This window comes from Oncorhynchus tshawytscha, unplaced genomic scaffold (genome assembly GCF_018296145.1).
Source record: "Oncorhynchus tshawytscha isolate Ot180627B unplaced genomic scaffold, Otsh_v2.0 Un_contig_1538_pilon_pilon, whole genome shotgun sequence".
NCBI lineage: Eukaryota > Metazoa > Chordata > Actinopteri > Salmoniformes > Salmonidae > Oncorhynchus > Oncorhynchus tshawytscha.
Window position 1 is genome coordinate 197,121 of NW_024609660.1, and position 23,315 is coordinate 220,435.

The following is a 23,315-nucleotide window of genomic DNA, read 5'->3' on the forward strand; positions in this document are numbered from 1 at the left end:
CACAGACAGAATACCAACAGTTAGATCTCACTGAACACACACAGACAGAATACCAACAGTTATATCTCACTGAACACACACAGACAGAATACCAACAGTTAGATCTCACTGAACACACACAGACAGAATACCAACAGTTAGATCTCACTGAACACACACAGACAGAATACCAACAGTTAGATCTCACTGAACACACACACAGACACACAACAGGACACACCTTTCCCCCATTTCTCAGATTTAGCAACATTTGTACACACAAATTGTACACACAAATTTGTACGCACACACACACAGTGGTCTTCACCTGAGGTGGAGAAGGTGTACCCTGGGTCCAGGGTGACAGGAGAGAAGAACCGTTTGAGGATGGTGCGGAGACAGCGCTGGTCCCAGGCATCAGTCACCCTGCCTCCGTAGGTTATCTCCCCTGGGGGGAGAGAGGGTGAGGGTGGGGGGAGTCATTAGGTACTGAAAGGAAGAACATGGACAGAAACCTGGAGGGGCTACCTCCAGAAGAAATGCTCATGTTGGTTTTACGGTCATTTCCCTAATGAGCACGACCCACTTCACATGAACCTGCTGTGGAAAACACATGTGGAATCATTCCTATTACAGACAGAGTGGAGCTGGAACAGAGGGTCTGCTGGGTAAATGGAAGGTTCTAATAGAGGTCCTAAACTTTAGTATGCAGAACACGGAACCCTTCTTTCAGTTATTACACTACGTGAGAGAGGGACACTTTGATTCAGGATGTTTAAAACTATATCATGCTGGGTTAAACACCCAATGATTTTCAAATGGATGGTTTCTGCATACAGAGAACGGTTCAATTAGGATTAAACAAACATTACAAAGCCTGACAAAACGGAAGAATGGAAGAAATCAGTAATGAAATAAAATCTGGCCTCAGGAGCGTGTAATCCCCCCAAATACATTTTCAATGGTGTATAATCATTATTAGAAGGTCAACTTAGAAAAAGGGGAAAAACATGTCAGTTTAGAGATACACTACATTACGAAAAGTATGTGGACTCCTCCTTGTCAAACATCATTCGCAAATTAAATCCAATTTTACTGGTCACATGTTATTGCAGGTGTAGCGAAATGCTTGTGTTCCTAGCTACAAAAGTACAGTAGTGTCTAACAATTCACAACAATACCTGCTACTACCTCCCAGAACCTCAGGGTCTTCCCTGCTACTAAACCTCCCAGAACCTCAGGGTCTTCCCTGCTACTAAACCTCCCAGAACCTCAGGGTCTTCCCTGCTACTAAACCTCCCAGAACCTCAGGGTCTTCCCTGCTACTAAACCTCTCAGAACCTCAGGGTCTTCCCTGCTACTAAACCTCCCTGAACCGCAGGGTCTTCCCTGCTACTAAACCTCTCAGAACCTCAGGGTCTTCCCTGCTACTAAACTTCTCAGAGCCTCAGGGTCTTCCCTGCAACTAAACCTCCCAGAACCTCAGGGTCTTCCCTGCTACTAAACCTCCCAGAACCGCAGGGTCTTCCCTGCTACTAAACCTCTCAGAACCTCAGGGTCTTCCCTGCTACTAAACCTCCCAGAACCTCAGGGTCTTCCCTGCTACTAAACCTCCCAGAACCTCAGGGTCTTCCCTGCTACTAAACCTCTCAGAACCTCAGGGTCTTCCCTGCTACTAAACCTCCCAGAACCTCAGGGTCTTCCCTGCTACTAAACCTCTCAGAACCTCAGGGTCTTCCCTGCTACTAAACCTCTCAGAACCTCAGGGTCTTCCCTGCTACTAAACCTCCCAGAACCTCAGGGTCTTCCCTGCTACTAAACCTCTCAGAACCTCAGGGTCTTCCCTGCTATTAAACCTCCCAGAACCTCAGGGTCTTCCCTGCTAGGGTCTTCCCTGCTAAACCTCCCAGAACCTCAGGGTCTTCCCTGCTACTAAACCTCCCAGAACCGCAGGGTCTTCCCTGCTACTAAATCTCCCAGAACCGCAGGGTCTTCCCTGCTAAACTCCCAGAACCTCAGGGTCTTCCCTGCTACTAAACCCAGAACCTCAGGGTCTTCCCTGCTACTAAACCTCTCAGAACCAGAACCTCAGGGTCTTCCCTGCTACTAAACCTCTCAGAACCTCAAGAACCTCAGGGTCCCTGCTACTAAACCTCCCAGAACCTCAGGGTCTTCCCTGCTACTAAACCTCTCAGAACCTCAGGGTCTTCCCTGCTATTAAACCTCCCAGAACCTCAGGGTCTTCCCTGCTACTAAACCTCTCAGAACCTCAGGGTCTTCCCTGCTATTAAACCTCCCAGAACCTCAGGGTCTTCCCTGCTACTAAACCTCCCAGAACCTCAGGGTCTTCCCTGCTACTAAACCTCTCAGAACCGCAGGGTCTTCCCTGCTACTAAACCTCCCAGAACCTCAAGGTCGTCCCTGCTACTAAACCTCCCAGAACCTCAGGGTCTTCCCTGCTACTAAACCTCTCAGAACCTCACAGTGGCCAACAGTAATGTGAATAATGGAGACAGGGAGGCGGGAAGGGAGACAGGCAGGGAGACAGGCAAGGAGGGAGACAGACAGGCAGGGAGACAGGCAGGGCGGCCGATACACACACAGTCCTACCAGTGATGTAGATGAGAGCATCCCAGGGTATGTGACCAGTCTGACAGTAGAGGTTCTGGTTGAGCAGGGCACACTCTCTGTCGCTGTCGTTGAACTCATAACGGATGTTCCAGCCCAGAGGACCAAACTTCTTCCTCTCCTGCAACACACACTCACTGTTTTTATTCTACTGTCAATCTCAACATCAGTTACAAAGACAATGAATACAGTAGGAGGTGTGTGTTCTGACATAATGAATACAGTAGGAGGTGTGTGTTCTGACATAATGAATACAGTAGGAGGTGTGTGTTCTGACATAATGAATACAGTAGGAGGTGTGTGTTCTGACATAATGAATACAGTAGGAGGTGTGTGTTCTGACCTAATGAATACAGTAGGAGGTGTGTGTTCTGACCTAATGAATACAGTAGGAGGTGTGTGTTCTGACATAATGAATACAGTAGGTGGTGTGTGTTCTGACATAATGAATACAGTAGGAAGTGTGTGTTCTGACATAATGAATACAGTAGGAGGTGTGTGTTCTGACCTGAATGATGGCGTGTGTGTTAGACATAATGAATACAGTAGGAGGTGTGTGTTCTGACATAATGAATACAGTAGGAGGTGTGTGTTCTGACATAATGAATACAGTAGGTGGTGTGTGTTCTGACCTAATGAATACAGTAGGAAGTGTGTGTTCTGACATAATGAATACAGTAGGAGGTGTGTGTTCTGACATAATGAATACAGTGAGGTGTGTGTTCTGACATAATGAATACAGTAGGAGGTGTGTGTTCTGACATAATGAATACAGTAGGAGGTGTGTGTTCTGACATAATGAATACAGTAGGAGGTGTGTGTTCTGACATAATGAATACAGTAGGAGGTGTGTGTTCTGACATAATGAATACAGTAGGAGGTGTGTGTTCTGACATAATGAATACAGTAGGAGGTGTGTGTTCTGACATAATGAATACAGTAGGAGGTGTGTGGTCTGACATAATGAATACAGTAGGAGGTGTGTGTCCTGACATAATGAATACAGTAGGAGGTGTGTGTTCTGACATAATGAATACAGTAGGAGGTGTGTGTTCTGACCTAATGAATACAGTAGGAGGTGTGTGTTCTGACCTAATGAATACAGTAGGAGGTGTGTGTTCTGACATAATGAATACAGTAGGAGGTGTGTGTTCTGACATAATGAACACAGTAGGTGGTGTGTGTTCTGACATAATGAATACAGTAGGAAGTGTGTGTGCTGACATAATGAATACAGTAGGAGGTGTGTGTTCTGACCTGTATGATGGCGTGGAAGTAGACATAATGAATACAGTAGGAGGTGTGTGTTCTGACATAATGAATACAGTAGGAGGTGTGTGTTCTGACATAATGAATACAGTAGGTGTGTGTTCTGACATAATGAATACAGTAGGAGGTGTGTGTTCTGACATAATGAATACAGTAGGAGGTGTGTGTTCTGACATAATGAATACAGTAGGAGGTGTGTGTTCTGACATAATGAATACAGTAGGAGGTGTGTGTTCTGACATAATGAATACAGTAGGAGGTGTGTGTTCTGACCTGTATGATGGCGTGGAAGAAGCAGACTCCAAAGATGATCTTCCTCCACTGGCGTCCCAGGATGTGCTCCTCAAAGAAGTTGTTGGTGATCTCAGTGAACGCCCGGCGCACGTTGGCACGTAGACCCTTAGGAGGCTCGTTGGTCACCTGGCCCACGCACACACACACACACACACACACACACACACACACACACACACACACACACAGACACACAGACGTCCACAGACACACAGACGTCCACACACAGATGTGGAAATAAAAGGATAACAATCAGATAATTCCGAGACATAGATATGCACCCACGCTCAATCACATGGGTTAGGTGTGTGTGAGCACACAAGTGTGTATGTGCCTATAAAGAGCGATGGCCCTACATGTGTGTGTAAGCCATGTGTGACAGGACCACTCTCTCATGGTTAGAGAAGGCCCTGTGAGGGATATGAAACACTGTCCGGAGTGGCTAAGGTTGAGAAGAGTGGCTAAGGTTGAGAAGAGTGGCTAAGGTTGAGAAGAGTGGCTAAGGTTGAGAAGAGTGGCTAAGGTTGAGAGGAGTGGCTAAGGTTGAGAAGAGTGGCTAAGGTTGAGAAGAGTGGCTAAGGTTGAGAGGAGTGGCTAAGGTTGAGAAGAGTGGCTAAGGTTGAGAGGAGTGGCTAAGGTTGAGAGGAGTGGCTAAGGTTGAGAAGAGTGGCTAAGGTTGAGAGGAGTGGCTAAGGTTGAGAGGACAATCTGTCCAAAGACGCAAACAGGAAATAACGGAATTGCTGAGGATCCATAAATATCTCAACAGAGCCTTGAGAATCCAATACTGTTTCAATTTAGACAATCCAAGATTATGCTCTAGAACCTAAGACTGAGTTGTAGAACTAAGTCTGAGATTGTAGAACCTAAGACTGAGATTCTAGAACCTAAGACTGAGTTTCATCATCTAAGACTGAGTTCCAGAATCTAAAACGGAGTAGTAGAACCTAAGTTTGAGTTGTAGAATGGAAGGTCTCTATGTCCTGTGACAGAGTGTAAAGTTGAGTGTTACCTTGACAGAGTTCTGGAGGACGGTGACAGGGAACACCTTGGTGGGCATGGAGCTCAGGAACAACCTGAAGTTCTCATGGATCACCGTGTCTAACAGGGAGGAGGTGACAGAATGAGTCAGTAGACATAAACACAGCACACACACACAGGGTCAGTCCAGTCCATAGCGTGTCGTAGAGAGGTCCAGCAGCACAGGACAGCCGCAGGTGCAAGGTGTGTGTGTGAGAGCCATTCAAATCCCCATTCACCTTGTGTCCTGACCTAACCACACAGCAACACCTCACACCACCTGATACCCAGGTACATACAGTTGAAGTGGGAAGTTCACATACACTTAGGATGGAGTCATTAAAACTCTTTTTTCAACCACTCCACAAATTTCTTGTAAACAAACTATAGTTTTGGGAAGTCGGTTAGGACATCTACTTTGTTTTGTTTTATTTATTTATTTTACCTTTATTTAACTAGGCAAGTCAGTTAAGAACAAATCCTACATCCTACCTATATGACCTAGGATGTCATATACTGTAGGGAATATGGTCAATATAAATGGTGCGTGTGTGTGTAGGGTGTGTGTGTGTGTAGGGTGTGTGTGTCAGGGGTGTGTGTGTAGTGTGTGTGTGTTTAGGGTGTCTGTGTGTAGGTTATGTGTGTGTGTGTGTGTGTGTGTGTGTGTGTGTGTGTGTGTGTGTGTGTGTGTGTGTCTGTGTGTAGGGTGTGTGTGTGTGTGTGTGTGTGTGTCTGTGTGTAGGTTATGTGTGTGTGTCTTGTGTGTTCCTGTGTGTGTCCAGGACACAGCCAGGTGTGTGTGTCTACAGTGTGTGTCTGTGTGTAAGTGGTGTGTGTTTAGAGTGTGTGTATATAGGGTGTCTGTGTGTAGGGTGTGTGTGTGTGTGTTTAGGGTGTCTGGGTGTAGGTTATGTGTGTGTGTGTGTGTGTCTGTGTGTAGGACCTCACCTGTGTGTGTGTGTGTCTACAGTGTGTGTGTCTGTGTGTAAGTGGTGTGTGTTTAGGGTGTCTGTATATAGGGTGTGTCTGTGTGTAGGGTGTGTCTGTGTGTAGGGTGTGTGTGTGTGTGTTTAAGGTGTCTGACCCGGCTCAGTGAAGGTCTTGATAAGTTCCTCCATGGCTAACATCCAGGACACAGCCAGGTGACAGTTCTGGAGGAAGATCCAGTTACCACTCTTCAGAGCTTCCAGAATCATCTTCTCAGCTATAGGACCCTGACCCTGACCTAGAGAGATAGACCTCACCCTGGAGAGAGAGACAGGGGGTTAATACTGAGAGACCCTGACCTAGAGAGCTAGACCTCACCCTGGAGAGAGAGACAGGGGGTTAATACTGAGAGACCCTGACCTAGAGAGATAGACCTCACCCTGGAGAGAGAGACAGGAGGTTAATACTGAGAGACCCTGACCTAGAGAGATAGACCTCACCCTGGAGAGAGAGACAGGGGGTTAATACTGAGAGACCCTGACCTAGAGAGCTAGACCTCACCCTGGAGAGAGAGACAGGGGGTTAATACTGAGAGACCCTGACCTAGAGAGATAGACCTCACCCTGGAGAGAGAGACAGAGGTTAATACTGAGAGACCCTGACCTAGAGAGATAGACCTCACCCTGGAGAGAGAGACAGAGAGAGACCCTGACCTAGAGAGATAGACCTCACCCTGGAGAGAGAGACAGGAGGTTAATACTGAGAGACCCTGACCTAGAGAGATAGACCTCACCCTGGAGAGAGAGAGACATGAGAGTTAATACTAGAGAGACCCTGACCTAGAGAGATAGACCTCACCCTGGAGAGAGAGACACCCTGGAGAGTTAATACTGAGAGACCCTGACCTAGAGAGATAGACCTCACCCTGGAGAGAGAGACAGAGTTAATACTGAGAGACCCTGACCTAGAGAGATAGACCTCACCCTGGAGAGAGAGACATGGGGTTAATACTGAGAGACCCTGACCTAGAGAGATAGACCTCACCCTGGAGAGAGAGACAGAGTTAATACTGAGAGACCCTGACCTAGAGAGATAGACCTCACCCTGGAGAGAGAGACAGGGGTTAATACTGAGAGACCCTGACCTAGAGAGATAGACCTCACCCTGGAGAGAGAGACAGGGGTTAATACTGAGAGACCCTGACCTAGAGAGATAGACCTCACCCTGGAGAGAGACAGACAGAGGTTAATACTGAGAGACCCTGACCTAGAGAGATAGACCTCACCCTGAGAGAGAGACAGTTAACCTCACTGAGAGACCCTGACCTAGAGAGATAGACCTCACCCTGGAGAGAGACAGAGAGGACCCTGACCTAGAGAGATAGACCTCACCCTGGAGAGAGACAGAGAGGACCCTGACCTAGAGAGATAGACCTCACCCTGGAGAGAGAGACAGAGAGGACCCTGACCTAGAGAGATAGACCTCATTCTGGAGAGAGAGACAGAGAGGACCCTGACCTAGAGAGATAGACCTCACCCTGGAGAGAGAGACAGGAGGTTAATACTGAGAGACCCTGACATAGAGAGATAGACCTCACCCTGGAGAGAGAGACAGAGTTAATACTGAGAGACCCTGACCTAGAGAGATAGACCTCACCCTGGAGAGAGAGACAGGGGGTTAATACTGAGAGACCCTGACCTAGAGAGATAGACCTCACCCTGGAGAGAGAGACAGAGTTAATACTGAGAGACCCTGACCTAGAGAGATAGACCTCACCCTGGAGAGAGAGACAGGGGTTAATACTGAGAGACCCTGACCTAGAGAGATAGACCTCACCCTGGAGAGAGAGACAGACAGGGGTTAATACTGAGAGACCCTGACCTAGAGAGATAGACCTCACCCTGGAGAGAGAGACAGGGGTTAATACTGAGAGACCCTGACCTAGAGAGATAGACCTCACCCTGGAGAGAGAGACAGGGGGTTAATACTGAGAGACCCTGACCTAGAGAGATAGACCTCACCCTGGAGAGAGAGACAGAGTTAATACTGAGAGACCCTGTGATTCACAAACCTTCCATAACAAAGCCATCACCTACAGAGAGATGAGCTGGTCCTGGGGCTATGTTCCTAGAGAGATAGACCTCACCCTGGAGAGAGAGAGAGGGACCTCACTGAGAGACAGACCCTGACCTAGAGAGATAGACCTCACCTGGAGAGAAGACAGAGAGAGACCTGACCTAGAGAGAGAGACCCTGACCTGGAGAGAGAGGAGACCTCACCCTGAGAGAGAGAGAGACCCTGACCCTGGAGAGATAGACCTAACTACTGGAGAAAGACAGAGAGGACCCTGACCTGAGAGATAGACCTCACCCTGGAGAGAGACAGATTAGAGAGACCCTGACCTAGAGAGATAGACCTCACCCTGGAGAGAGACAGAGAGTTAATACTGAGAGACCCTGACCTAGAGAGATAGACCTCACCCAGTGAGACAGAGACAGAGCAAGAGAGACCCTGACCAGAGAGATAGACCTCACTGAAGAGAGAGACAGAGAGTTACCCTGACCTAGAGAGATGACCTAGAGAGAGACAGACCTCACCCTGACCTGTCCTTTAGACCATTTGTACATTGTTAAGACACTGTACCTATAGAGACTGACATGACCCTGGAGATGTCTTTACTCTTTTAGAGAGAAACTCACCCTGAGAGACAGGTTAATACTGAGAGACCCTGACCTAGAGAGATAGACCTCACCCTGGAGAGAGACAGAGAGAGAGACCCTGACCTACCTAGAGAGATAGACCTCACCCTGGAGAGAGAGACAGTTAATACTGAGAGACCCTGACCTAGAGAGATAGACCTCACCCTGAGAGAGAGACAGACAGAGAGACCCTGACCTAGAGAGATAGACCTCACCCTGAGAGACAGAGTTAATAGAGAGACCCTGACCTAGAGAGATAGACCTCACCCTGGAGAGAGAGACAGAGAGGACCCTGACCTAGAGAGATAGACCTCACCCTGGAGAGAGAGACCCTGACCTAGAGAGATAGACCTCACCCTGGAGAGAGAGACAGGGGTTAATACTGAGAGACCCTGACCTAGAGAGATAGACCTCACCCTGGAGAGAGAGACAGAGACAGAGGTTAATACTGAGAGACCCTGACCTAGAGAGATAGACCTCACCCTGGAGAGAGAGACATGGGGTTAATACTGAGAGACCCTGACCTAGAGAGATAGACCTCACCCTGGAGAGAGAGACAGAGTTAATACTGAGAGACCCTGACCTAGAGAGATAGACCTCACCCTGGAGAGAGAGAGAGGTTAATACTGAGGACCCTGACCTAGAGAGATAGACCTCACCCTGGAGAAAGACAGGGGGGACCCTGACCTAGAGAGATAGACCTCACCCTGGAGAGAGAGACAGGGACCCTGACCTAGAGAGATAGACCCCACCCTGGAGAGAGATAGACCTCACCCTGGAGAGAGAGACAGAGGACCCTGACCTAGAGAGATAGACCTCACCCTGAGAGAGAGACCTGACCTAGAGATAGACCTCACCCTGGAGAGAGAGACAGAGTTAACCTACTGAGAGACCCTGACCTAGAGAGATAGACCTCACCCTGGAGAGAGAGACAGAGTTAATACTGAGAGACCCTGACCTAGAGAGATAGACCTCACCCTGGAGAGAGAGACAGAGAGTTAACACTGAGAGAGAGAGCTCACCCTGAGAGACAGAGAGGATAATACTGAGAGACCTAGAGAGATAGACCTCACCCTGGAGAGAGAGACAGTTAATACTGAGACCCTGACCTAGAGAGATAATACCCTGAGAGACAGAGAGGACCCTGACCTAGAGAGACAGACCTCACCCTGAGAGAGAGAGTTAATACTGAGACCCTGACCAGAGAGTTAATACCCTGGAGAGAGAGACAGAGAGTTAATACTGACCTAGAGAGATAGACCTCACCCTGGAGAGAGAGACAGAATACTGAGAGACCCTGACCTAGAGAGATAGACCTCACCCTGGACTGAGAGACAGAGTTAGGACCCTGACCTAGAGAGATAACCTCACCCTGAAGAGACAGAGGACCCTGACCTAGAGAGATAGACCTCACCCTGGACTGAGAGACAGAGAGTTAATACTGAGAGACCCTGACCTAGAGATAGACCTCACCCTGGAGAGAGAGACAGAGTTAATACTGAGGACCCTGACCTAGAGAGATAGACCTCACCCTGGAGAGAGAGACAGAGTTAATACTGAGGAGACCAGAGAGTTAATCACCCTGAGAGACAGAGTTAATACTGAGAGACCCTGACCTAGAGAGATAGACCTCACCCTGAGACAGAGGATTAATACTGAGAGACTGGAGAGAGAGACTAGACCTAGAGAGATAGACCTCACCCTGGAGAGAGAGACAGAGTTAATACTGAGAGGACCCTGACCTAGAGAGATAGACCTCACCCTGGAGAGAGAGACAGAGAGTTAATACTGAGAGAGACAGAGTTAACCCTGAGAGACAGAGTTAGGACCCTGACAGAGTTAATACTGAGAGACAGAGATTAAGGACTGAAAGACAGAGATTAATACCCTGGAGAGAGAGACAGAGAGGATTAATACTAGAGAGATAGACCTCACCCTGGAGAGAGAGACAGAGTTAATAGGAGACCTAGAGAGTTAACCTCACCCTGGAGAGAGAGACAGTTAATACTGAGACCCTGACTAGAGAGTTAACCTCACCCTGGAGAGAGAGACAGAGTTAATACTGAGAGACCCTGACTAGAGAGTTAATACCCTGGGAGACAGAGAGGTTAATACTGAGAGAGATAGACCTCACCCTGGAGAGAGACAGAGAGGACCCTGACCTAGAGAGACAGAGTTCACCCTGAGACAGAGAGGACCCTGACCTAGAGAGATAGACCTCACCCTGGAGAGAGAGACAGAGAGTTAATACTGAGAGACCCTGACCTAGAGAGATAGACCCTGGAGAGAGAGACACCCTGGAGAGAGACACAGAGAGTTAATACTGAGAGACCCTGACCTAGAGAGATAGACCTCACCCTGGAGAGAGAGACAGAGAGGACTGAGAGACCCTGACCTAGAGAGATAGACCTCACCCTGGAGAGAGAGACAGAGAGTTAATACTGAGAGACAGAGAGGACCCTGACCTAGAGAGAGATTTGTATTGATTTATTTTTCATTGAACCTTTATTTAACTAGGCAAGTCAGTTAAGAACAAATTCTTATTTACAATGACGGCCTACACCGGCCAAACCTGGACACATGATGAGAAAGAAGGACAAGTTGTTAATACTGAGATACAGGGGACGGACATAGAGAGAGGGGGACAGGGGTACCCAACTACCCCTCCCCCCTCCCTCCCCCTTCTCCTCCATCCTCCCGCTGTCCCACCCCCTCACCTGTCCAGGTATCCCCTCTCCTTGGCGAAGCGTTGGAAGGCTCCCATGGGGTCTGATCCAGTACTGAGGATGAAGACCAGGGGGGTGGAGGGAGACATGTCACTGTAGAGAGTGGCCAGGTCAACAGGAGGGTTCTCTACAAACTGTTTCCCCAGGCTCACGATCACAAACTCTGTCACCGCAAACACCACCTAGAGGGAGGGAGGGAGAGTGGCAGGGAGAGTAAGTCAACTCCCTCTGGCTATCTACTCTGATTCCAGAGTACTCTCCTCTGAGTGTTTCAGAGAGCAGAATAACTGAATTTACAAACGTTCAACACCAGCTGAATATGGCAGCTGTCAGCAAACGTTGGCAAAAAAACATCATTAAAATGTTGCCAGCAGCACAGTTACAGTCACCAACACTCAGGTTAACATGAAAACAGCCTAACCAGCTCTGCTAGCGCAAGGAAAATGGTCAGAGTGAGGTGTTCTCTCATTATGTGTCTGGAAGTAGCTAGCCAGTTAGCTTGGGTGGTTGACCATAGTTGTGAGGTCAGAACGCTCGGCTAAGACCTAGTCCTCCTCGCCAGCTCTGAACGCTCCGAGAGCCACGCTCTGGATTTACCAACGCTCTGACAACGCTCAGAGCTCTGAAACGCTCAGGCACACTCTGACCAACGCTCTGACAACGCTCAGAGCACACTCTGACAACGCTCAGAGCACACTCTGACAACGCTCAGAGCACACTCTGACAACGCTCAGAGCACTCTGACAACGCTCAGAGCACACTCTGACAACGCTCAGAGCACACTCTGACAACGCTCAGAGCACACTCTGACAACGCTCAGAGCACACTCTGACAACGCTCACTCTGAGCTCAGAGCACACTCTGACAACGCTCAGAGCACACTCTGACAACGCTCAGAGCACACTCTGACAACGCTCAGAGCACACTCTGACAACGCTCAAGAGCACACTCTGACAACGCTCAGAGCACACTCTGACAACGCTCAGAGCACACTCTGACAACGCTCAGAGCACACTCTGACAACGCTCAGAGGACACTCTGACAACGCTCAGAGCACACTCTGACAACGCTCAGAGCACACTCGCTGACAACGCTCAGAGCACACTCTGACAATGCTCAGAGGACACTCTGACAACGCTCAGAGCACACTCTGACAACGCTCAGAGCACACTCTGACAACGCTCAGAGCACACTCTGACAACGCTCAGAGCACACTCTGACAACGCTCAGAGCACACTCTGACAACGCTCAGAGCACACTCTGACAACGCTCAGAGCACACTCTGACAACGCTCAGAGCACACTCTGACAACGCTCAGAGCACACTCTGACAACGCTCAGAGCACACTCTGACAACGCTCAGAGCACACTCTGACAACGCTCAGAGCACACTCTGACAACGCTCAGAGCACACTCTGACAACGCTCAGAGCACACTCTGACAACGCTCAGAGCACAATCTGACAACGCTCAGAGCACACTCTGACAACGCTCAGAGCACACTCTGAGCGTTGAATTTAAGAACACACCCTAAATAAAACGGATGGATGAACATAACTGCAAATATCGCTGTGTGGCCTGAAGGGCAACTCCTATCAAATATGACCATTGATATACAACATACAATGAGAGAGATGCCAAGAAAACTGGCAGCCCTTTCACCATCACAAGCAGACACACACACACACACACGCACACCAATAACCCCCACTACCTTCTCCTCCATGAAGCTCTTGATGAGCACCAGTTTCTGGAAGGCCCCCAGTCTCTGATCCCAGTGACCCCTGACCCCGTTTGCCTTTTCCTTCTCTTCTTCAGACATCTCCTCTGAGTAGGGAGGCAGCTGGGAGTCAGACACGTAGCCCTGCCAGTTCTCTGGGTTGAAACACACTTCCAGACGACCTGGGAACACACACTCCAATATTCATCTACTTCTGTTGCTAGGCAGAAGAGTGTGTGTTCCTATTGACATCATTAGCAGATTACAAGGTAGTGGTAATCTCTAGGTTATTTTAGCTGTGTGTTACTACTCTACCTAGTGGTAATCTCTAGGTTATTTTAGCTGTGTTACTACTCTACCTAGTGGTAATCTCTAGGTTATTTTAGCTGTGTGTTACTACTCTACCTAGTGGTAATCTCTAGGTTATTTTAGCTGTGTTACTACTCTACCTAGTGGTAATCTCTAGGTTATTTTAGCTGTGTGTTACTACTCTACCTAGTGGTAATCTCTAGGTTATTTTAGCTGTGTTACTACTCTACCTAGTGGTAATCTCTAGGTTATTTTAGCTGTGTTACTACTCTACCTAGTGGTAATCTCTAGGTTATTTTAGCTGTGTGTTACTACTCTACCTAGTGGTAATCTCTAGGTTATTTTAGCTGTGTTACTACTCTACCTAGTGGTAATCTCTAGGTTATTTTAGCTGTGTTACTACTCTACCTAGTGGTAATCTCTAGGTTATTTTAGCTGTGTTACTACTCTACCTAGTGGTAATCTCTAGGTTATTTTAGCTGTGTTACTACTCTACCTAGTGGTAATCTCTAGGTTATTTTAGCTGTGTTACTACTCTACCTAGTGGTAATCTCTAGGTTATTTTAGCTGTGTTACTACTCTACCTAGTGGTAATCTCTAGGTTATTTTAGCTGTGTGTTACTACTCTACCTAGTGGTAATCTCTAGGTTATTTTAGCTGTGTTACTACTCTACCTAGTGGTAATCTCTAGGTTATTTTAGCTGTGTTACTACTCTACCTAGTGGTAATCTCTAGGTTATTTTAGCTGTGTTACTACTCTACCTAGTGGTAATCTCTAGGTTATTTTAGCTGTGTTACTACTCTACCTAGTGGTAATCTCTAGGTTATTTTAGCTGTGTTACTACTCTACCTAGTGGTAATCTCTAGGTTATTTTAGCTGTGTTACTACTCTACCTAGTGGTAATCTCTAGGTTATTTTAGCTGTGTTACTACTCTACCTAGTGGTAATCTCTAGGTTATTTTAGCTGTGTTACTACTCTACCTAGTGGTAATCTCTAGGTTATTTTAGCTGTGTTACTACTATACCTAGTGGTAATCTCTAGATTATTTTAGCTGTGTTACTACTCTACCTAGTGGTAATCTCTAAATTATTTTAGCTGTGTGTTACAACTCTATCTAGTGGTAATCTCTAGGTTATTTTAGCTGTGTTACTACTCTACCTAGTGGTAATCTCTAGGTTATTTTAGCTGTGTGTTACTACTCTACCTAGTGGTAATCTCTAGGTTATTTTAGCTGTGTTACTACTCTACCTAGTGGTAATCTCTAGGTTATTTTAGCTGTGTGTTACAACTCTACCTAGTGGTAATCTCTAGGTTATTTTAGCTGTGTGTTACAACTCTACCTAGTGGTAATCTCTAGGTTATTTTAGCTGTGTGTTACCACTCTACCTAGTGGTAATCTCTAGGTTATTTTAGCTGTGTTAGAGACTCTACCTAGTGGTAATCTCTAGGTTAATGTAGCTGTGTTACAACTCTACCTAGTGGTAATCTCTAGGTTATTTTAGCTGTGTTACTACTCTACCTAGTTTTATAGAGATGGGTGTGGCGGTGATCTCTCTCTTGATGCCGTTGAAGCAGGGCAGCGTGTCCTCCAGCTCACAGCATGTCTGCCAGGTAAACTCTGACAGCCATGGCACCTCAGGCCTCTCTGGATGATCCTGATGGGGGAGAGAGGGAGAGAGAGACAGCCAGGGGGAGGGAGGGAGAGAGAGACAGCCAGGGGGAGGGAGGGAGAGACAGCCAGGAGGAGGGAGGGAGAGGGAGACAGCCAGGGGGAGGGAGGGAGAGAGAGCCAGGGGGAGGGAGGGGAGAGAGAGAGCCAGGGGAGAGGGAGGGAGAGAGAGACAGCCAGGGGGGAGGGAGGGAGAGAGAGACAGCCAGGGGGAGGGAGGGAGAGAGCCAGGGGGGAGGGAGGGAGACAGCCAGGGGAGGGAGGGAGAGACAGCCAGGGGGGGGGAGGGAGGGAGAGAGCCAGGGGGGGAGGGAGACATAAGGAGAGACAGCCAGGGGGGGGGGGGAGGGAGGGAGAGACAGCCAGGGGGGGGAGGGAGAGAGAGCCAGGGGGGAGGGAGAGAGACAGCCAGGGGGGAGGGAGGAAGAGAGACAGCCAGGGGGGAGGGAGGGAGGGAGAGAGCCAGGGGGAGAGACAGCCAGGGGGGGAGGGAGGAAGAGACAGCCAGGGGGAGGGAGGGATAGACAGCCAGGGGAGGGAGGGAGAGAGAGACAGCCAGGGGGGGAGGGAGAGAGAGAGCCAGGGGGGGGGAGAGAGAGAGAGCCAGGGGGAGGGAGGGAGACGAGACACAGCCAGGGGGAGGGAGGGAGAGAGAGACAGCCAGGGGGAGGGAGGGGGAGAGAGAGAGACAGGGGGGAGGGAGAGAGACAGCCAGGGGGAGGGAGGGAGAGACAGCCAGAGGGGGGGAGGGAGATGAGAGATAGCCAGGGGGGGGGAGGGAGAGAGAGACAGCCAGGGGGAGGGAGGAGAGACAGCCAGGGGGGGAGGGAGATAGAGAGACAGCCAGGGGGGGGAGAGAGAATGATAGCCAGAGGGGGGAGGGAGGGAGAGAGAGAGAGCCAGGGGAGAGGGAGGGAGAGAGAAGGGGTGGTGCGGCAAAGGAAAAGTTGGTCGGGTGTTGGAGATAGAGAGAGAGGGGAGAGGGATGGAGGAAGGGAGAGGAGAGGAGAAAGGGAGAGGGGACAAAAGACAAGAGAAGTGCAGTGGAAAGAGAAGCGAATGGATAGATAGAAAGGGGGTGTGGAGAGGAGACATAAGAGAATGATAGATAGAGGGGGTGTGGAGAGGAGACATAAGAGAATGATAGATAGAGGGGGTGTGGAGAGGAGACAGAAGATAATGATAGATAGAGGGGGTGTGTGGAGACAGGAGATGATAGAAGAGAATGATAGATAGAGGGGGTGTGGAGAGGAGACATAAGAGAATGATAGATAGAGAGGGGGTGTGGAGAGGAGACAGAAGATAATGATAGATAGAGAGGGGGTGTGGAGAGGAGACAGAAGAGAATGATAGATAGAGGGGTGTGGAGAGGAGACATAAGAGAATGATAGATAGAGAGGGGGTGTGGAGAGGAGACAGAAGAGAATGATGAGATAGAGAGGGGGTGTGGAGAGGAGACAGAAGAGAATGATAGATAGAGAGGGGGTGTGGAGAGGAGACAGAAGAGAATGATAGATAGAGAGGGGTGTGGAGAGGAGACATAAGAGAATGATAGATAGAGAGGGGTGTGGAGAGGAGACATAAGAGAATGATAGATAGAGAGGGGGTGTGGAGAGGAGACATAAGATAATGATAGATAGAGAGGGGGTGGAGAGGAGACAGAAGAGAATGATAGATAGAGAGGGGGTGTGGAGAGGAGACATAAGAGAATGATAGATAGAGAGGGGGTGTGGAGAGGAGACAGAAGAGAATGATGATAGAGAGGGGTGTGGAGAGGAGACAGAAGAGAATGATAGATAGAGAGGGGGTGTGGAGAGGAGACATAAGATAATGATAGATAGAGAGGGGTGTGGAGAGGAGACAGAAGAGAATGATAGATAGAGAGGGGGTGTGGAGAGGAGACAGAAGAGAATGATAGATAGAGAGGGGGTGTGGAGAGGAGACAGAAGAGAATGATAGATAGAGAGGGGTGTGGAGAGGAGACAGAAGAGAATGATAGATAGAGAGGGGGTGTGGAGAGGAGACAGAAGAGAATGATAGATCGAGAGGGGGTGTGGAGAGGAGACAGAAGAGAATGATAGATAGAGAGGGGGTGTGGAGAGGAGACATAAGAGAATGATAGATAGAGAGGGGGTGTGGAGAGGAGACATAAGATAATGATAGATAGAGAGGGGGTGTGGAGAGGAGACATAAGAGAATGATAGATAGAGGGGGGGTGTGGAGAGGAGACAGAAGAAGAGGGGAGGACAAGGGGACATTGGGTATTACGTGGAGAACCGAGGTGATGGATGGAGAGAAGATGAGGTGGCAGGTGAAAAGAAGATAAGCAGGGGAGGACAGAGGATCAGGTCATCATTTTAATGATTTAATCCCCCAATGGTTTAGGGTCCCAGTTTCAGACAAAGCGGCCATCTTTCCCCTGCTTAAATAACGACATATAGAGACAGACTAAACCGCCCATTAGATATAGACTCATTGAATAATACATTCAGCAATCCACTCTTGTCAGAACTCTTCAAAAAACCCTGCTCTAGAGAAATCCCAACACACTGTTCTCAGGCTAGTTTAGTGTATAGCACACCTTATGATGAGAGTTAGAATTGGGGAGGGTTAGCTGATCCTAGATCTGTGTCTCTGGAGACAGCTAAATCATTGACTACACACAGACACATGGGGACATCAGTATTCTACACACAGTCACAGGTTAGAGGGGACTCTCTCCCCCTCTCTGTTTCTCTCTCCTGCAGAGCGGGAAAGAGGCTGACAAGCCCTCTGGTATACAGGCACTCTTAACTAGGATATTTAAAATGATGCATTCCTAATGGACTGAGTAAAGACTGCTGAGGGATAGAAGAAGTGGGAATCATTGTCTGGCTCAAGACATATCTTCATTTTAGGGAGAGATTCCAGACAGCCCTGTTATAGACCAGTGACAATTGACAGATTATCAACATTTATGTTGTGCTGCATATTACAACAAACCTGAGCTCTCTTTCTGGTTTGGGTTTGAACATATAATATGATTGGTAAAAGGTCTGAAATATAAACTCTATGATTGGTGAAATATAAATGATTGGTCTGAAATATAAACTCTATGATTGGTAAAGGTCTGAAATATAAACTCTATGATTGGTAAAGGTCTGAAATATAAACTCTATGATTGGTAAAGGGCTGAAATATAAACTCTATGATTGGTAAAGGGCTGAAATATAAACTCTATGATTGGTAAAGGGCTGAAATATAAACTCTATGATTGGTAAAGGGCTGAAATATAAATATGATTGGTAAAGGGCTGAAATATAAAATGATTGGTAAAATGAAATATAAACTCTATGATTTGCTGAAATATAAACTCTATGATTGGTAAAGGTCTGAAATATAAACTCTATGATTGGTAAAGGGCTGAAATATAAACTCTATGATTGGTAAAGGGCTGAAATATAAACTCTATGATTGGTAAAGGGTCTGAAATATAAACTCTATGATTGGTAAAGGGCTGAAATATAAACTCTATGATTGGTAAAGGGCTGAAATATAAACTCTATGATTGGTAAAGGCTGAAATATAAACTCTATGATTGGTAAAGGGCTGAAATATAAACTCTATGATTGGTAAAGGGCTGAAATATAAACTCTATGATTGGTAAAGGCTGAAATATAAACTCTATGATTGGTAAAGGGCTGAAATATAAACTCTATGATTGGTAAAGGGCTGAAATATAAACTCTATGATTGGTAAAGGCTGAAATATAAACTCTATGATTGGTAAAGGGCTGAAATATAAACTCTATGATTGGTAAAGGTCTGAAATATAAACTCTATGATTGGTAAAGGGCTGAAATATAAACTCTATGATTGGTAAAGGGCTGAAATATAAACTCTATGATTGGTAAAGGGCTGAAATATAAACTCTATGATTGGTAAAGGGCTGAAATATAAACTCTATGATTGGATTGGTAAAAGGGATTGGTAAAGGGCTTGAAATATAAACTCTATGAAATATAAACTCTATGATTGGTAAAGGGCTGAAATATAAACTCTATGATTGGTAAAGGGCTGCTGAAATAAATTATAAACTCTATGATTGGTAAAGGGCTGAAATATAAACTCTATGATTGGTAAAGGTCTGAAATATAAACTCTATGATTGGTAAAGGCTGAAATATAAACTATGATTGGTAAAGGGTCTGAAATATAAACTCTATGATTGGTAAAGGGCTGAAATATAAACTCTATGATTGGTAAAGGGCTGAAATATAAACTCTATGATTGGTAAGGGTCTGAAATATAAACTCTATGATTGGTAAAGGTCTGAAATATAAACTCTATGATTGGTAAAGGGCTGAAATATAAACTCTATGATTGGTAAAGGGCTGAAATATAAACTCTATGATTGGTAAAGGGCTGAAATATAAACTCTATGATTGGTAAAGGGCTGAAATATAAACTCTATGATTGGTAAAGGGCTGAAATATAAACTCTATGATTGGTAAAGGGCTTGAAATTCTTCCCGTGATTTGCTAAGAGCTCACATATCTATCCTTTTCGACTGGCTTAGAGTGGACACTAGTTGCCGTTAATTGGCTGACACCGGACGATAGTCCCATTTGATTGGCTGACGAGCCCGTCAATCAACCTGACTACCTTGTCTAGGGGGGGCGCTCCTCGCAGGAAGTGCTGCCACTCTGCGTCAGTGACCTCCCCATGCTGGCGCATGATGTCCACACAAAGCATGAAGCTGTAATAACAAAAATATGAATCATCATCATCATCATCATCATCGTGAATATATTTGTAGAGTCCATTTGATACCCAGAATGCAGCTTAAAGAAAAGGTCAAACCCCCTTTACCTGTAGATGGTCTTGTGCTGCTCAAACAGGCCGCGGGATATGTTGGTGTAGCTGGTGAGCAGGGTCTGGTCCAGGAGGATCTGCAGGCGCTCTTCCAGAACACTGCTCTTCTCTGATATCTCTATGGTGGAGTTAAAGAGCTACAGGGAGGGGGTCAGAGAGAGCAGGGGAGAGGGAGGAAGGTGGGGAGGGGGTCAGGGAGAGCAGGTGAGAGGGAGTAAGGTGGGGAGGGGGATCAGGGAGAGCAGGGGAGAGGGAGGAAGGTGGGGAGGGGGATCAGGGAGAGCAGGTGAGAGGGAGGGGGAGGGAGGAGATGATCAGGGGAGAGAGAGGGGGAGGGAGAGGGAGGAAGGTGGGGAGGAGATGATCAGGGAGAGAGGAGGAGATGGGGAAGAGGTGATCAGGGGAGAGGGAGGGAGGGGGGGTGATCAGGGGAGAGAGAGAGGTGGGAGGGAGGAGATGGGGAAGAGGTGATCAGGGGAGAGAGAGGGGGAGGGAGGAGATGGGGAAGAGGTGATCAGGGGAGAGAGAGAGGGAGGGAGAGGGAGGGAGGGGGTGATCAGGGGAGAGTTAGAGGGGGAGGAGGAGATGGGGGAAGAGGTGATCAGGGGAGAGAGGGGGAGGGAGGAGATGGGGAAGAGGTGATCAGGGGAGAGAGGGGGAGGGAGAGGAGGGAGGTAGTGATCAGGGAGGGAGAGAGGGGAGGGAGAGGGAGATCAGGGGAGAGAGAGAGGGAGGGAGAGGGGGAGGGAGAGGGAGGGAGGGAGGGGGAGATGTGAAGATGAGAAAGTCAACTCCAGAGGGAAAAAGCCCCACAGTGATTGTTGCTGATACACTATGACACAAAGGGAAAAACAACATTGCTGATTCATGAAGGTCAGAGAACCAATCATTCTCGACCACATAGACAGAAAGGTCACCTGCTTGAAGTACTTGAGGGAGAACTGGTACATGGGGTCTATCTCAGAGAGGCTGGCGATGACAAAGTACATGACGGAGCCTCGTGTGGCCACGGGCCGGTAGCGCTCCCTGGCCGCGTTGATCATCAGCTCTGTCGCCTCCGCCTCCTCCAAACGATGCTTAATGGCCTCTGACGTCACCTGGAGAGGGAGAGAGGGAGAGAGAGAGAGAGGGAGAGAGAGAGAGGGAGAGAGAGAGGGAGAGAGAGAGAGAGAGGGAGGGAGGGAGGGAGGGAGGGAGGGAGGGAGAGAGGGGAGAGAGGGGGAGAGGGAGGGAGAGAGGGTGAAAGGGAGAGAGGGAGAGAGGGGAGAGAGAGAGAGGGAGAGAGAGAGAGAGAGAGAGAGAGGGAGAGAGAGAGGGAGGAGAGAGAGAGGGAGAGAGAGAGAGAGAGAGGGAGAGAGAGAGGGAGAGAGAGAGAGAGGGAGGGAGGGAGGGAGGGAGAGAGGGGAGAGGGGGAGAGGGAGGGAGAGAGGGTGAAAGGGAGAGAGGAGAGAGAGGGGGAGAGAGAGAGAGGAGAGAGAGAGAGAGAGAGAGAGAGGGAGAGAGGAGAGAGAGAGGGAGAGAGAGAGAGAGAGAGAGAGAGAGAGGGAGAGTCAGGGAGAGAGAGAGAGAGAGAGAGAGAGAGAAAGAAAGAAAGAAAGAAAGAAAGAAAGAAAGGGAAACCGATACAAAGACATTTGAGGGACAGGAAGAACACAAACTCGGCCTACAGAAAGATGGTTAGAAAGTCGACCACACCTGAGAGTTCAACAATCCTACTGTCTACCCCCATGACCCCACAGTGACCCCTGACCTTTGACTCCTGCAGTGTCTGCACCAGCTCCTCATTGTCCAGGATGTTTCCCTTGGAGTTGAAGAGCAGTTTGAGGATGCGGTCCTCGATGGCCTTCAGCTGGTTGCGGTCGGCGTTGATCCTCACAATCAGCTGGTTCCTCTGTTCCTCCAGGTCAGGACGCTCCAGACGAACCACGTCACTGTGAGGGGAGAGAGAGAAGGAACGCAAGTCAACCACTCACTCATACCACAAGAAAACCACACAGTCTGAACCACTTTAATGAGGAGAGTGAGAGTCAGCGGGGAGAAGAGTTGTGTTGTCTACCTGAGAAGCTGGTCCTCCAGACCAGACTTGGTAACGGTGAAGTTGATGATGGTCACTTTGATACACACCTAGAAAACAGGGGGGGGTGAACTCCACACATCAACAACCAATCAAATCAGACCAACTACTAATCATAACACACTAACCAGTATGAGCTTCAGCAAACGCCCACTTCAATTATTAATGAATCCTGGCAGCTGTCTCTGTGTGTTAGAGTATCTATCTGTGACAGCTGTGTCCAGACTATAAGCTGTGTGTTAGACTATCTATCTGTGACAGCTGTGTCTAGACTGTAAGCTGTGTGTTAGACTATCTATCTGTGACAGCTGTGTCTAGACTGTAAGCTGTGTGTTAGATTATCTACCTGTGACAGCTGTGTCTAGACTGTAAGCTGTGTGTTAGACTATCTATCTGTGACAGCTGTGTCCAGACTGTAAGCTGTGTGTTAGACTATCTATCTGTGACAGCTGTGTCTAGACTGTAAGCTGTGTGTTAGACTATCTATCTGTGACAGCTGTGTCTAGACTGTAAGCTGTGTGTTAGACTATCTATCTGTGACAGCTGTGTCTAGACTGTAAGCTGTGTGTTAGACTATCTATCTGTGACAGCTGTGTCTAGACAGTAAGCTGTGTGTTAGAGTGTATATCTATGATAGCTGTGTCCAGACGGTAAGCTGTGTGTTAGACTATCTATCTGTGACAGCTGTGTCCAGACTGTAAGCTGTGTGTTAGACTATCTATCTGTGACAGCTGTGTCTAGACTGTAAGCTGTGTGTTAGACTATCTATCTGTGACAGCTGTGTCTAGACTGTAAGCTGTGTGTTAGACTATCTATCTGTGACAGCTGTGTCTAGACAGTAAGCTGTGTGTTAGAGTGTATATCTATGATAGCTGTGTCCAGACGGTAAGCTGTGTGTTAGACTATCTACCTGTGACAGCTGTGTCCAGACTATAAGCTGTGTGTTAGACTATCTATCTGTGACAGCTGTGTCCAGACTGTAAGCTGTGTGTTAGACTATCTATCTGTGACAGCTGTGTCTAGACAGTAAGCTGTGTGTTAGAGTGTATATCTGTGATAGCTGTGTCCAGACGGTAAGCTGTGTGTTAGACTATCTATCTGTGACAGCTGTGTCCAGACTGTAAGCTGTGTGTTAGACTATCTATCTGT

At 47.8% G+C, this 23,315-nt stretch overlaps 1 protein-coding gene across 1 annotated transcript in view; it reads right to left on the minus strand.

Moving 5' to 3' along the window:
• LOC112241284 (dynein axonemal heavy chain 6-like) overlaps positions 1–23,315 on the minus strand; it is a gene marked incomplete at its 5' end in the record, with an annotated part of 106,484 nt that overhangs the window by 14,617 nt on the left and 68,552 nt on the right. The window contains 13 exon segments of the mRNA XM_042316679.1: positions 308–427; positions 2,590–2,728; positions 4,150–4,296; positions 5,183–5,271; positions 6,275–6,435; positions 11,534–11,724; positions 13,255–13,442; positions 15,091–15,226; positions 19,883–19,976; positions 20,090–20,229; positions 21,010–21,189; positions 21,843–22,023; positions 22,149–22,216. Of these exon segments, the coding sequence (XP_042172613.1) occupies positions 308–427; positions 2,590–2,728; positions 4,150–4,296; positions 5,183–5,271; positions 6,275–6,435; positions 11,534–11,724; positions 13,255–13,442; positions 15,091–15,226; positions 19,883–19,976; positions 20,090–20,229; positions 21,010–21,189; positions 21,843–22,023; positions 22,149–22,216 (1,834 nt within the window).